Source organism: Malurus melanocephalus, unplaced genomic scaffold (assembly GCF_030028575.1).
Source record: "Malurus melanocephalus ecotype Western Australia unplaced genomic scaffold, MMel_1.1 scaffold_196, whole genome shotgun sequence".
In the NCBI taxonomy this organism is placed as follows: domain Eukaryota; kingdom Metazoa; phylum Chordata; class Aves; order Passeriformes; family Maluridae; genus Malurus; species Malurus melanocephalus.
This window is the reverse complement of record NW_026623428.1, coordinates 784,529-798,230: the sequence shown is the minus strand read 5'-3', so window position 1 is coordinate 798,230 and position 13,702 is coordinate 784,529. Positions and strand designations below refer to the sequence as shown.

General features: G+C 36.8%; 1 protein-coding gene across 1 annotated transcript in view; it reads left to right on the top strand.

Annotated features, from left to right (window-relative positions):
• The first annotated feature begins 2,401 nt into the window (after positions 1–2,401).
• ERC2 (ELKS/RAB6-interacting/CAST family member 2) overlaps positions 2,402–13,702 on the top strand; it is a 369,196-nt gene continuing 357,895 nt past the window's right edge. The window contains exon 1 of the mRNA XM_057373393.1: positions 2,402–3,174. Coding sequence (XP_057229376.1) covers positions 2,524–3,174 — 651 coding nt within the window. The 5' untranslated portion in view covers positions 2,402–2,523. The remainder of the gene's footprint in view (positions 3,175–13,702) is intronic.

Here is a 13,702-nt window from a genome sequence, read left to right as displayed (position 1 = left end):
CAGACTGAATGAATCTGGATGACTTTCCTTCTTAGAGAAGGTTTTAGAGGGATGTTAYATTTGTGAGCTCCTTTGTCCTGGCTACGCAACACCTACAGCTTGGGTGAAAAATTAGTACTTGAGAGTATTCATATTCCTCCCCTCCCYTGCCCAATTAAAATAGCAATATAAAATAAATTTATCTTTCAAAATAGAATCATCTCTGTCTCACCTGTCCACTCTAAGTTCAGCTAGAATGGCTCTGTCAGCTGGTTCTGTGGGAAGATGGGATCTCTCCTCTCTGGTTTTTCTTTAGGCAGTAGATGATGATCTGTGTGGCAATTGTTGAGGTCCTGAGGCTGATATTGCTTCTGCATGTCTCCAGTTCTGATGTGTTGCGACRTACAGTAAATTTCCTGAAGCTAGGAAGGCTGTGTATAAGCAATAAAGAGCAGAAAATGATGGAGGTGCTTTTCTCCCCTCTTTCATAATGCAATGGTGTATGGCTTCTACTGTCTGAAACTTTTCATAGCCTTAAAGACTCCAGTTTTATCCTTAAGAAGTGCACACTTTGAAAAAGCCTATTTTCATGTACTTGTCTTTTTCWGAGGTTTTGCAAAAAAAAGCTAGTCTGTATAATTCAGGCTGTAGAAGGTATCAAATTGCAAAGGAAAATGGAGAAGCCTTMGGATTTTTTTAAAGTCAGGGTTTTCAGCTTTTGGTCTTGTGAGCTGTCCATAGTASCTCATTAAAGTAAGAAAACCAAGTATATAATCATTGTGTTTGTGCTTTGTTCTTAGAGGTCTCTGTTTCGGTTAGAATATTTCTAGGGGGAAAATAAAAGAAACAATTGAAAATGCTGTGGATGTAGTAACACTTCTTTGGTTGGTGATGTTTTGCTTCTCTGCTTTCAGAATTTTCACAAGCTTATGCACATTACAATGTTCAATCAGCATTTGAACATTATTAAAGAAGTGCAGTGAGAGTTAGCTTTCCTTTGCATAAGGAATGAGGATCCTTTTTCAAAATAGAGCTCAATGGAAAGCAGTGCTAAGTGTGATAAAAGTGTTCTCTGATTTCAGATGAGAATTTCCAAAACTTCACACAAGTTGAGAAGACCACAACTAATAAGCTCAACAGGCAAAACTACTACCTAGAAATACATATTGGAGACACAAGCAAAAGGCTAAGTAGGTTATTAAGTAACTCCAAGCAAGAAACATAAGTTGCTTATTTATCAGACTGTGATATTGAAAAGGAAAAMCAGTATGGGTGTGATATCAGATACAATATAAAATATTGTAGATATTCTGTACCTCTGGTTCTGAGGATCAACAAAACTGTACCAAACCCCACCWCCTGGCCATGTATCATATCTGCTGTAACTAAAAATATTTGTGTGCTGTTTATTGATACTGGCAGTTTCTGCTAGCAGTATTGTTTTTTCACTAGGTCAGTGTGTGCTGTTTTTTGTGGGGCTTGCTGTTTGTTTTATTTTATTTGTGGGTTTTTTTACTGAGTGAGTGGGAGGGTGGGGTGAATTTCATTTCATCAATTTAGAAGATGGTTGTTTAGTTGCTTTTGCTCAGGATCTGTCAGGAGTCACTGGAAGGAAAATAATCTTTAGCTCTGCTCTCATGGGAGATTTGTCTTTGAAGGAGCTACAGAACTATTTCAGGCAACTCGAAAGATACAAGGATGGGATTTCTCAGAGGGCTTGATGAGTTATTTGGCCACAGGATGGCTGGTGCTTTAGAATTAGGATAAGTAGTTGCATTGCCCCAGTCACTGTGGTGAGAATTTTTTTTTTTAACTGGTCCATGTGTCGAAGCTGAGGTGGCAGAAAAGCTGCACAAGTTCTCTTGGTGGAACAAGCTGTGGGTCATCTCTAGAACGATGTGTGTCAGCTGAAAAGATCTGGATCGTGGTGTTAAAAGGCCAAAACTTGAAAATACAGATCAACAAATGTACATCTGGTTCCTTTACATCTGTGTGCCTTGGGAATGGATTTTGGAGGCTTTAAGAGGGTAGTTCTTAATGTCAACAATAAATACTTTTCTTTATATAAATTTCACATTGTCAGTCATTTAAGTCCGTTAACATACCAGGGAAAGTATATTTTTGGGCTCATATTGTTTACTGCAATTTAACTTTGACTTAAAGCTTGTTAAGCTTTCTAGCAAGAAAGAAACAAGGACATTTATTCTGATTGAAATTAGTTTGAAAATGCATTTTTTATGAATCATCCTAAATATAAAATGTATACTACATCTTACTTTTGAAGTTACTACTCCAGGCAGTGAGGTTTCTCTGGTATATGGTGATTACTTGGAAGTTTATTTTCCAAGATGAAAACTTAATTTTATCATGTGTTGTGTTGTTTTTTTTTTCTTTCCCCAGATCTGTCTTTGGAGGAAAAAGAGATTTTTGCCTATTGGAAGAATGCAGTGAAACTGCCAGTATTTCTAGCCGGAATTATAAATTTAATATTCAACTTTAGTGTTACTAGTTTCTTACTAAATAGTACCTCAAAGTAGAAGAAAGATGTACGGAAGTGCAAGAACAATCAGCAACTTGGAAGGAAGTCCCTCCAGGTCTCCCCGCTTRCCGCGGTCCCCTCGCCTGGGTCACAGGCGGACCAGCAGCGGAGGAGGGACAGGGAAGACGTTATCCATGGAGAACATCCAGTCCCTTAACGCTGCCTATGCAACATCTGGACCAATGTACCTGAGTGACCACGAGGGTGTAGCTTCTACTACTTTCCCAAAGGGCACAATGACTCTCGGAAGGGCTACAAATCGAGCTGTGTATGGTGGCCGAGTCACAGCTATGGGGAGCAGCCCCAATATTGCTTCTGCTGGACTGTCACACACAGATGTCCTCTCTTACACTGACCAGCACGGAGGGCTGACCRCATCCTCACACCACCACCACCACCAGGTTCCTTCCATGCTGAGACAGGTTAGAGATAGCGCTGTGTTAGACCTGCAGGCTCAGCTGAAGGATCTACAGAGGGAGAATGACCTCCTCAGAAAAGAACTAGACATTAAGGACAGCAAGCTGGGGTCCTCTATGAACAGCATCAAAACTTTCTGGAGTCCTGAGCTAAAGAAAGAGAGGGTATTGAGGAAAGAAGAAGCAGCCAGAATGTCAGTTCTTAAAGAACAAATGAGAGTTTCCCATGAGGAAAATCAGGTAAGTAGTTAATTATGGAAGTTTCTTTGTGTTGATTTACAACCARACACTTCATGTTTTGCTTACGGTACTGTATCTGATGCTTGCACAAGTTTGACATTTGCCACAAAAACTGTATGTCTTGATACAGTTGATCTGTTACTTGATCTGTTTCTGGCTGCTAAACTGTAGGAAAGCACACCAATAAGAATCAAGGTACAGGTCATTTCCTTCATGCAGAATCCTTTCACGTTTTAGCTGGAGAAATTGATTGCGTCATTACCATTCTCTTATTTTTGAAACTTTCTCTAGGGTTCTTTTTACAGCAACTGTCTAAATATATTTGGCAACATTTTCTGAAGAGGTAAATGAGCCGCCTTTGTACAAGTATAGATAAACACCCAGAGGCATATTTTGTTTAAACTGTACAGGGATTTGACAGTTTTAGAGTTAAAAGAAGATAAATCCCCATATGCAACTTTCTGTACTTCTGCATTACAGAATGAAGTCAGAGTTTTCAGTAACATTTCAGAGACTTGTGTCTTAGAAAATCTAAGTATCTTGTGAATATGTATTTCAAATAGTTCTATTCATGATATAACATTATTTTCCCAAAGTTATAAAAGGATTCAAATATTTTAATGTGGATGGATAAATCTGTGAAGTCCAACTTTGAGACTTTATGCTATGTCAAATATATACAGCTATATATACAAATCTAKGTGAAACAGTGGCACAAAATAGATAAAATTCTTTTTCCTTTCTCCACACACGTTTTGGCTGCTGGTCTTACTTTAAAGCTGCTCGTTTTTAGACCATCTGTTAACTTTCCTCAGACAAAAATACAGTCCTGTGTTTCTCTCACTTCCAGATTCGAAATCTAAACTTCTTTGCTGGCAGGCAGCAACAACTGACATTTTAAATTCACTTCCGAGTTTGTGATCAATTAGTGCTTCTCAGCAAACTTTCCATCTTTAGGCAGGTCGTGAACCCAAATATCTCCAGAACTAACAAGTCTGTTACCAGTTACTGCAGTGGGAAATGGACAGGGCTGGGATCAGGAATTCAGTACAATGAATTAATTTATTGCTGTCTTGTATAAGTTCTGTATCTGGACTGATAGTAGTAGTTGCTCATTATTTATTTATTTATAGCAGATTCACTAGGATGCTGATAGAACTAATATAAAAAATAATAGTGTGGAGGTTCTGTTTTTGGAAAACCTCCTTGGTTAGATATTTGAATGGGGATAGTGTCACCTTATTAAGAGGAATGTTCTAATATTGTGTCATTTATTTTGTGCAGAAATGTTGCATTAATATCTTATGCTGACATTTGGAATCTGAATCTGGTACTTAGAGACTTTGCCACATACCAGTGGGGTTATGTTTTGTTTTTTTCCCCTTAAAAGCTAGTTTGCCTTAAGTTGAGGGAGAAGTAAGCTTGTAACTCATTTATGAGTTCATTCATGTCATATCTTTTTGACAAATGCTCTTATACTTTMTTGTGACAGCAAACCTGGCAAAAAGAATGTATCTTGCTCTATGTGAATCTTTAACATGAATCCTTACTCTATAATATGATAACACAAAGACTGGGTAGCTCAGCATTCTGTTGCTAACAGTGTCCAAACATTCACAGAATAGGCCAAGTACATGGTGATATCCCCMCAGAGTACTCCTTAGGGTCCAGCTTCTCTGTTTTTGTCCTTAATAACTCGGTGGACTTGAAGCCAGTTACTTTTGGACCTATTCAAGATGCCAATGTTCACAGGCTCTTTCAGCCTAATACGCCTGGGAAGAATCAATGCTTTTTATGTGTTTTTGCATTAGACTTTGGTTGCTTTTGCTAGGATTTCCTCTACCTAGTACTGAAAGAAGCAATAAATAATTGATGTCTGGTGCCAGTCTCAGTGCCACTTATGACTTTMCAGTGCCATCATCACATCCCTCCCTCAGCTCTTTCCCAGACAGGAGAATCTTAGCATGTGTCATAATTCCTTGTGAAGCAGTGACATGATGTTTTCCAGACCTATTACATGTTTGTCTTTTTTTCTTTTTTGAGGTGAGKACACCAAAACAGCTTATGTTCTTGATAAAGTGTAAAATGAGTTGTGTTGATGTTGTAGTGTTTGCCCTTTTATTCTGTATGTCTCTCACAGGAATTCCCAACAATTAGTTTGTTCTTTCCAGATTTGGATGCCTTTATTTTTGMTGCTGCTGAGTACTAGGCTAATATCTTAATGGAAATATTTATCATAGCTGAAAAAATTCTCACCACTGATTCTAACCAGTTTAGATCCCAGCTTGTTCTGCATAAAGGTAGAATTATTTTCACTTGTGTACCACTTTTATCTCCCTGAATTTCATCTGCCAGCCTTTGACTATTTGCTTAGTCTTAAAATTCTCCCTTGCATTTGCTTTTTGTCTTTATTGCCCTAAATAACCAAATACCATGAGGAAAATTAGTCATTTTACTGATCATCCTGTTCTCTGGGTTACTTAGGAAGTGCCAGTCAGCACAAAGCTCAGCCACAGGTTCCAGCAAAGCTCCACGGGGACCTTCTGCTGGTTTGAGGAGTCAACCATGTGTTTCTGCTATTTCCTCTCTTGTAATCAAATATTTGTGTAGAAAAGGACCCATCCTCTTATCTAATTGCTGCTTCCTTTTCTTGTAAGCATTTGGAGGGGAGCCTTTCTGAGGGAATGGCTTTGGAAGCCCAGGCTGGTTGTGTCAGCTTGTTTGTCACTCCAGAGGGCTATTGACTCTTTTAAACAGCTTATTTAAATAGAATTATCAAAAAGCTGTAATTTTAAGGAACAAAAAAAGGTGATGTGCTCTATTGCATATATACTAAAAGTGGTTAATCTTTCCTTGTGTGACTCTGAGGCTTATTGGCTTATAAAACTCTTGAAAACTGAGTTGTTCTATACTGAAACACTAAAAAATATTTTCACATTGGCTGTCCATGGTGAAAACCACCCTGACTGGATTTCTTAGTCTCCTAGCAAACTTTGGGAACTCCCAGGTGACTAGAGAAGGGCACATCTATCTGCCTGCCCAAAAAAAAAGTGAAATAAGAGAATGAGTGATATGTTTGATATTTTAATAGTGTTTTTGTATTTTTATAGTTTATTGTTTTTTGCCCTACTTTTCCCACTATAAAAAATCAATTTGTAAACTGTGTCTATTTTTTTAATCATTAGCTATTTCTAAATATAGGGGGAAAAGAAAAAAATACCCTAACAYGCAATATAGATTTGTCAGAAATAATGTCAAAGGAGTCTGATTTTCTTGGATGACAGGAAAACACACCTTATGCATAAGGAAAAACAAGTAGCAACATAYTGATAATAGGAAAACTGTTGTCTCAAAAGATTTTTCTTAGTGAGTTGGTGGGAAGCATGTGAGAGGAAATTTCTACTTGGTGGAGAACCATCTGATTGGAAGCCTACGTCAAAGTGTAATTACAAATGATTCATGGTGAGGTTGGAAATATTTCCAGTAGGATCTGATAGAGATCTGTCATATGTTTGAGGCTTTCATCAGTGTCCTGAGGGATGGAGATGTGTTATGCATCCAGGTAGTGTCAAGCTTGGGAGGGCTTAAAAACATCCTGACAAATAGGGCTATAAATGAAAATTAATTTACCCAATAGATGAAATARTTTGAAATAGTAGGATCTGTTTCAACAGGAAAATTGATCAAATTAAAACTTTTGGAGGCAGAGAGAGACCCATGAGAGAGTTTATGAACAGTAACTTGGACATTCCTGATTTTCTTTTGGAAGTTATTTTATTTCTGGAAGTGTATGCTTTCATCACCTGTTCGTTCTTAGATATTACAACCCAAGTTAGTTGTCTTGTTCATGTGTTTTCTCTGAACATGATTGGAATTATTTTATATGAGTTGATATCCATAGGGGCAGGAAGTACTCAACATGTTTTTAACTGTTTAACACGGTTCTTCATGTAATCATCCATTTGCAGTGCCTCAAACAGAAATTTTGCTTCCCCCCTTCCTTAGGCAGATAGTTATCCCCTCTAATCTGGCTTCTAATAATGTGTAATTTCTATAGAGTTAGTGTAGAAGCTTCAGTGGAGGACCAGAAGGCCACAAGGTGGGAAGTGCTGGGAAGACACACAACATTATTCAGCAATATTCATTTCCAGGGTTGTTGCCTGTCTGTCAAAAGAAGAGGGAGAACTAATTTACTGATTTGGATTAGCTGCTTCTAATACAATACATTAATCTTTGTGAGCTGATATGCTGCTTTTATGACATTGCAAAAACTGAATCACTGGGGCATTTTTAAAAATGCATATTCAGCTCTGTAGCACAAAATAAAGCCTCTTTTACCTACCTAAAAATGTCATCATTTAACAGTACATAATTAATACAAAATGGACACTCTGCAATGAACGGTGGCTCTTTTTCAGTCATGGTATGGTTACATGTTGTTGGAAATAAATGGTGAGCATGATCSTTTTTTCCCTTACAGAAAACCAGGTAATTTTAATTGACTTAATGTGTTCTTTGAGGATATATTASAAATTCTGATCTTTTGAAGTTTAGTTCCTGTCCTGATACTGCAGGAATTTACTTCTGATTAATGAGATGAGGAGAGGATAAAAAGGATAGTGAGCAGTTCCTCTGAGGCTTATAGTCTTGAATACAAAATTTTCTTGAAATAGTTTCTCAGAATAACTTTATCTGTAGCAATATGAATAACTGAGATGCTGCCATTAATGGAATAGAGCTGATAAAACAATCAGTAGAGAAGGGAATGTATTAGTGAATTCAGAACTGTGAGTTCTTCCTCAGTGTTGTTTCGCRTGCTCTTCACTTTGGTTCACTCAAGTATCTAAATAGAACAATAAAAGGTAATATGCTAACAAATATTCTGAAATGGTGTTTCCCTTCTCTGTACTAATTAAACCATATTTCTGATAAAACTTTGATGAAGCTAAGGTATACATTATTAAAAGAAATATTTTTTTAGTTATTTTGTTTATGCCCTGTGAAATTCTTAAGGGTYCATCCTAGTGGAATGTGCAGGGAGTTGCCCAACATTTGGGCAATGTTTTGTGTGAGATCGTAGATAGGTCTTGTCTTCCTTAATGTGTCAAAATATGCGCTTGATTACTGGTTGGAAAGGAGACCTCCCATTGTTCCTAAATACCAGCTATAGTCAGAGAAAGTTTTCTTGGGGTATAAATACTTTTCAGCCTGTCTTACTGTGCAAATGTGTGAAACAGCACAGCTTTTGAAGCTTATTGTGAATATTAGTGAAGTACAAGGTTACACAGAGAACTCAAAGCTAGGGACCCAAGGAATGGAAATGTTCTGCTTGTGGTTTACTATTTTACCWGAGGTATATTACCACATTAATAATCTTTAAAAAAATTAAAAATTGGCTGTATTTTTACTAAATGTCTCTCTTCAAGAAAAAGATACTTCCAACTTCAAATTTTAATATAGTATTTACAAGTGAACATTTTTGAAGGTGTTTTAGAATAATTCTGTAAAGCCAATAGGTTCATCRCATCTGTTCACCTTATTTTCTGCTTTTCACTCTACTGTTGTTTCCTGCTTTCTTCAGCTTGTTTTATTTATTATGTCTTGAGCTGCATGCATACTTGTTGATTTTAACTTTATTTTGCATGTTTCCACTGTCTTCATTTAAATTCATGTGCATGATGGCAATTTAGGTAAGTGCAAAATATTTTTTCTCTACTTTATCAAATGCAACAAAGTGCTTAAGCTTTTAACCACACAGAATAGATCAAACATTCATTTTCTGAATGGGAAACTGGAATGAAATCAGTGAATTTTCTTTATTGCATTGAAAGATAATAATGTGTGTGAAATGGGAAGAGGCCAAAGTAGCAGGATTCTTGGGCTGAGGAGTGATGGTGAAGCAGTAAATAAGCTGTGCCAGCAGGATGTGTGTTGCCTTTTGTTGTTGTTACTGAAGAGGAGGAAGGAGGAAAGGTTCCTGGCTCTGGTGGGGAGTAGAATTTGATAAGGAAGGGTCATGATGCTACAGAAAACCAAGGAAATTTTTGAGGAAGTAATAACCCAAAAGTGCTTGAGGGTGAATGAGGGAATGGAGTTACTTTTAACCTTTTATTTMCTCTGTCTGAAAAAGGCTGGTAAGTACTGAGCTAGAAAAAAAATGTAGGAAGATGATGATGTAACTGTGCAACTACTTGTTTAGTCTTGACTGAAGCTTTTTGGTGGTATTCTGGTTCAGAGTAGTGTAGTATGTAGTATTCATATACATTAAACAGTAGGAGCTAATAGTTTAAGCTGTATGAAAACTGTGTCAAATGTTAGTGGTAATTTGGAAAGGTTAGTAATAATAATTATTAATAATAACTAATAGTATAAGAATTAGTAATAATAAAATTATACTCTTTTGTGCATTTTTGAGGTATAAAGGAGGAAAGTAAAATTTGATTTTATGTTCTGTTGACCCCCACTATTAAAAAAAGATAAGGACCATGCATTGTAGTCTTTAGCATGCCCAGTGTGTAATTGTCAGCTGAAAGAGTACTATTTTTATATTTAGAACAAAAGGTACTTTATTCATCRTGTTGGAAACTAAAAGTTACTGGATATTGTAAAATACCTACTTCATTTTAAATGCAGGATACAGATCGTTCTCAATTATCCAGTGCCAAAGTGCTGATGTGAAATTTCATTTGCATCTTGAAGTTTTAGAATGAGTGTCAAATAACGAGTATCAGTGAGTGTTCTTCACAAAGAAGAGTAAACAAGACCAGTAAYACTTTGAGAAGGCGGATTGACTCTTTAGCAGAAAGATGTTCGGAACTGTGTGAGGCTCTATGACTTTAAACTCTGAACTCATCAGTTTTGAACATATTCACATCCTTAGCTAATATTGGATGGTTCATCCCAAAATACTACAAAAGCTGCTGCTGTTTCTGTTGTGGATTTTTTGTCCTGTAAGGGTAGTGATCATCTTAAAACTGAAGTGTCATGTGAGTTTTCTGRAAGGCCATAGGCATATTTATTTCTGAAGTTGATATTTCAGCTGAATTTAGTAATTTCRTCCTGTTTGTTAAACATCCCTTGCAAGTTCAGATGGAGACTGCATTCTCTGTGCCCCAACCTTTGTGCACAGTTCTGTTGTTCAGGAGTGATTGGGCTGCTCTCTGGGTAAAACCCTTTAACAGGAGCCAGGATTCTGACAGTCTCAGAGAGGGCCACTTCAAAAAACAGATCTAGCAGGATATTAATTGGGATAAAATTACCTTTAAGTGACCCTTGCTTTATGCTTGTAGCCCTGCTTGAAGGTGTTCCTTCAGTACCTACTGCAAAGCCACACCTCAAGGCAGCTTTTGCTTTTTGCTCCCTCTTGTCTTAAATTACAGATGTGCAGATTCAGCTCTGTCCTAGTAGGTACTTTATGCARTCAGAAAGACAGAAGGGAAATGAGGAGAGAGGTAATTGTGTTGTATATAAACAATTTGAAATATTAAATTGGGTGGTATTGGACACATCACATTCAGAGCAAASTGATAATGTAGGGATTTGTTTTGAAAGCAAGTTTTGCAWAATATAAATGAAATCTCCTGGAGATGGTGACGAAACATTAAATCTCACGAATAATACAATTTCTCAAATGTATCCTTGGTGAATTTCTTTAGCACTGACTGTGATAGAACYTGTAGTTTATGGGGTRTATTTTTAAARTATATTTTTATTTCTCTGTTAGGTTCTCTAAAAGTGGTTTCCTTCCTGGCTTTAAACTTGGGGGTCTTAGACTTAATCTGAAAAAAATGGTAAAATGACTTGTAACAAATTTCCATCATCGAAAGTGGCAGAGAGAAAAGGAAAGAAGTACTGAAAAAAAAGTTAGCAGTTTTTCCATTTTACTTTTTTAGTCTTTACTAATAAAATTACAGACATTTTCCTTCCTTTTGGTCCTTTCATCTTGTATTTTCTGAGAGTTGTCCCCAAATTATCTAACAGGCAGTTGATAATGCCATATTCTATTAGCCTGCAGTATGGAACTCCATCCTCTAGGCTGTTTCTGGAAAACACACCCCTTTTGGCTGTGCTGCAAAGCATTATATTTATTTAATGTATGTATGTATTTGAAAGTTAAACTTGTGTGACCCTTCCTAACCTCTCTCTTTTCTGTTATGCTCCCGAATTTATAAGATGCATTTCAGATTGTTGTCATGGTCAGGGCAATGTTGTGATGGTGTTAGTCGATGATTCCGTTTTCTTTGGAATTTTGGCATGTTTGGGAATTATGYTTGGTGAATGCCATTCAGGGTCACATTTGGACCACTTGTTGTTTGCTCTGCTGAAGGTGTGTGGCATTCCTGATTGTGGAACTGTGCATTTCCCTGGTGCTGGCGAGTCACTTGTTAAAGCTGTCAGTTCCAACGTGTTGTTACTTGAATTTATTGCTGGAATATCTGTCAGCTGAACTGGTAAAGAAACTAGGGTTCAGGAGCCTTTGGTATATTTTATAAAGCATAACTTTTGTTCAAGTTGGATTGCTTGTGGTAGGAGCAAATAAGTCTTCTGAATCCAGTAATKTTAGAATATTTGGCCTGTGGGGTGGAGAAATCATGTTTACTTTCTGAATTACCTTAAGTATTGGCCATAATATAGTTATTGCTCTCACTCTTGGTGTTGGGAGATGATATAAAAAGCTATCAAAACACATTAGAAGAAGGCAGTAGATTTTGTGTGAAATGCTCTTTGTATCCCAAAGGAAAAGGAATAGATGATGGTTTTGCCAAAAGGAAAGTGCTGAGGCCAATCAGTGTAAATATTTCAGTGTTAGAGGCTCAWCACTAAGGTCTTGTAAGGTCTGTCTTCCAGTCTTATCTATAATTGAATGAGAGGGTGGGGTCTCCATCACATGACGTTTGTGTAGAAGAAAAGCAGAAGTCAGCAGAACCTTCAGGAAAAGCATAACACATGTTGGGATGCGGCTTCAGAGGAGCTGCAAACCCTAAAACAAAGCCTGCTTTTGGGACACGTTTGTTTCCATTTAATTGGATTGTTTACAGTACAAGTCTCATATCAAAGCCTGGGTTTCAATTGAGAGAAATCACAGAGGTGGGGAGCTATGCTTTGAAAATTAGATGTTTTCTATGTATTTTGATTTAAATGATGTAAACTGACTTGCAAGTCTTGCAGTTTGTAGGTAGGAAGTCTGAAAGAATAGCCCTGTTAGTGTGAACTTTTTCCTCTGTGTSACATGAACTCCAGGTACGTGGTTCCTGGTAAAGCTAATTCAGTGAAGAAATGCTTAAATATCATGGTAGAATATTCCCTCTGGATATGCTAGAAGGTGGAGGTAAACTAGTGGGTTACATTTAAATCTTGGTATACCAATTACTAAAATGGTTTAATCCAAACTTGAAAAATCACTGTTTGCAATCAACATTTCTGTAATAAAAGCCAGCTGTTCTATAGMTATGCACTTGTAGTTATGTACATAYGTGTACATAAAATATTATACATAGATTTGGATAGACAGAATGTTTTGCATTCAATGAAAACTGAATTTCTTATCTGAGTGACAGAAAGTAAGCTTGAAGGAAATCCAAATTCCCAATCACTTTTTATTTGGAAGCCAAAATTCTGTCCAYATTGTTCTGAAAATGTACCTTTTCAGCACAGCTCTCTGGGCTATGGAGTATGTATTACTTATGGAAAAGCTCTTCAAGTTTATACTGAGCTTGATGTTAACATGATTTTAACATTCAGGTCCACATTATATTACCTGTTTTAATATGTATTGTAAAAAATTGTACCCACARTCCTTTGTTATTTCTGATAATACTGTAATGAAAATTGCAGTATACCACTGGAATGATACTACAATTTTCTGGAAATCTGGTGTTTTTTTAAAAAAATATTACTCCGAAGCACATTGGGTTGTATGCTAGTGTAAGTTTTGCTAGCGAGAGAGATTTGGCATGATTTTTCATTACTAGTTAACAACCACTGCTTACTACATCACTTTCTAGTGGATAAAATTGATTAATTTTAGTTATTACTGTTACTTTAATATGTTTATTTTTCTATTTATAGCACAACTTGCCTATTAGTTTAATGGAAATATGGGAATGAATGAGATGTATAATTATGTATGAATGATCTGGTACTTGCCTTACACTTGAGAGATGTTTTTATCTTCAGATTCCCTAGTGCAGTAAAGGAATGGAGGAGGGAACTAAAGAGAAGAAAACACAGAAGTTGCTTAAGAAAGCAAAACCAAGCATTCTTCATCCTGTTCAGGCAGTTCATCCCYTGAAGAGGGAGAACTGTCAGAAGGAGAAGTTGAGCAATTAGACAGGAGCAYTCGTGATGGGCTTTTCCACCTGAATACACTGCGCTATCCTGGCTGCAGGACTGCAGAATTAACAAGCAGTGCCAGTCAGGCAAAGTCCAAGAAAAAATGTTTGTGACTAACATTTTAGAGAAGAAMTTYTTTTTCTTRAATAAACATGAATGGAAGGCACYAGTAATTCTGTGTTAAATAGGTGGGGCT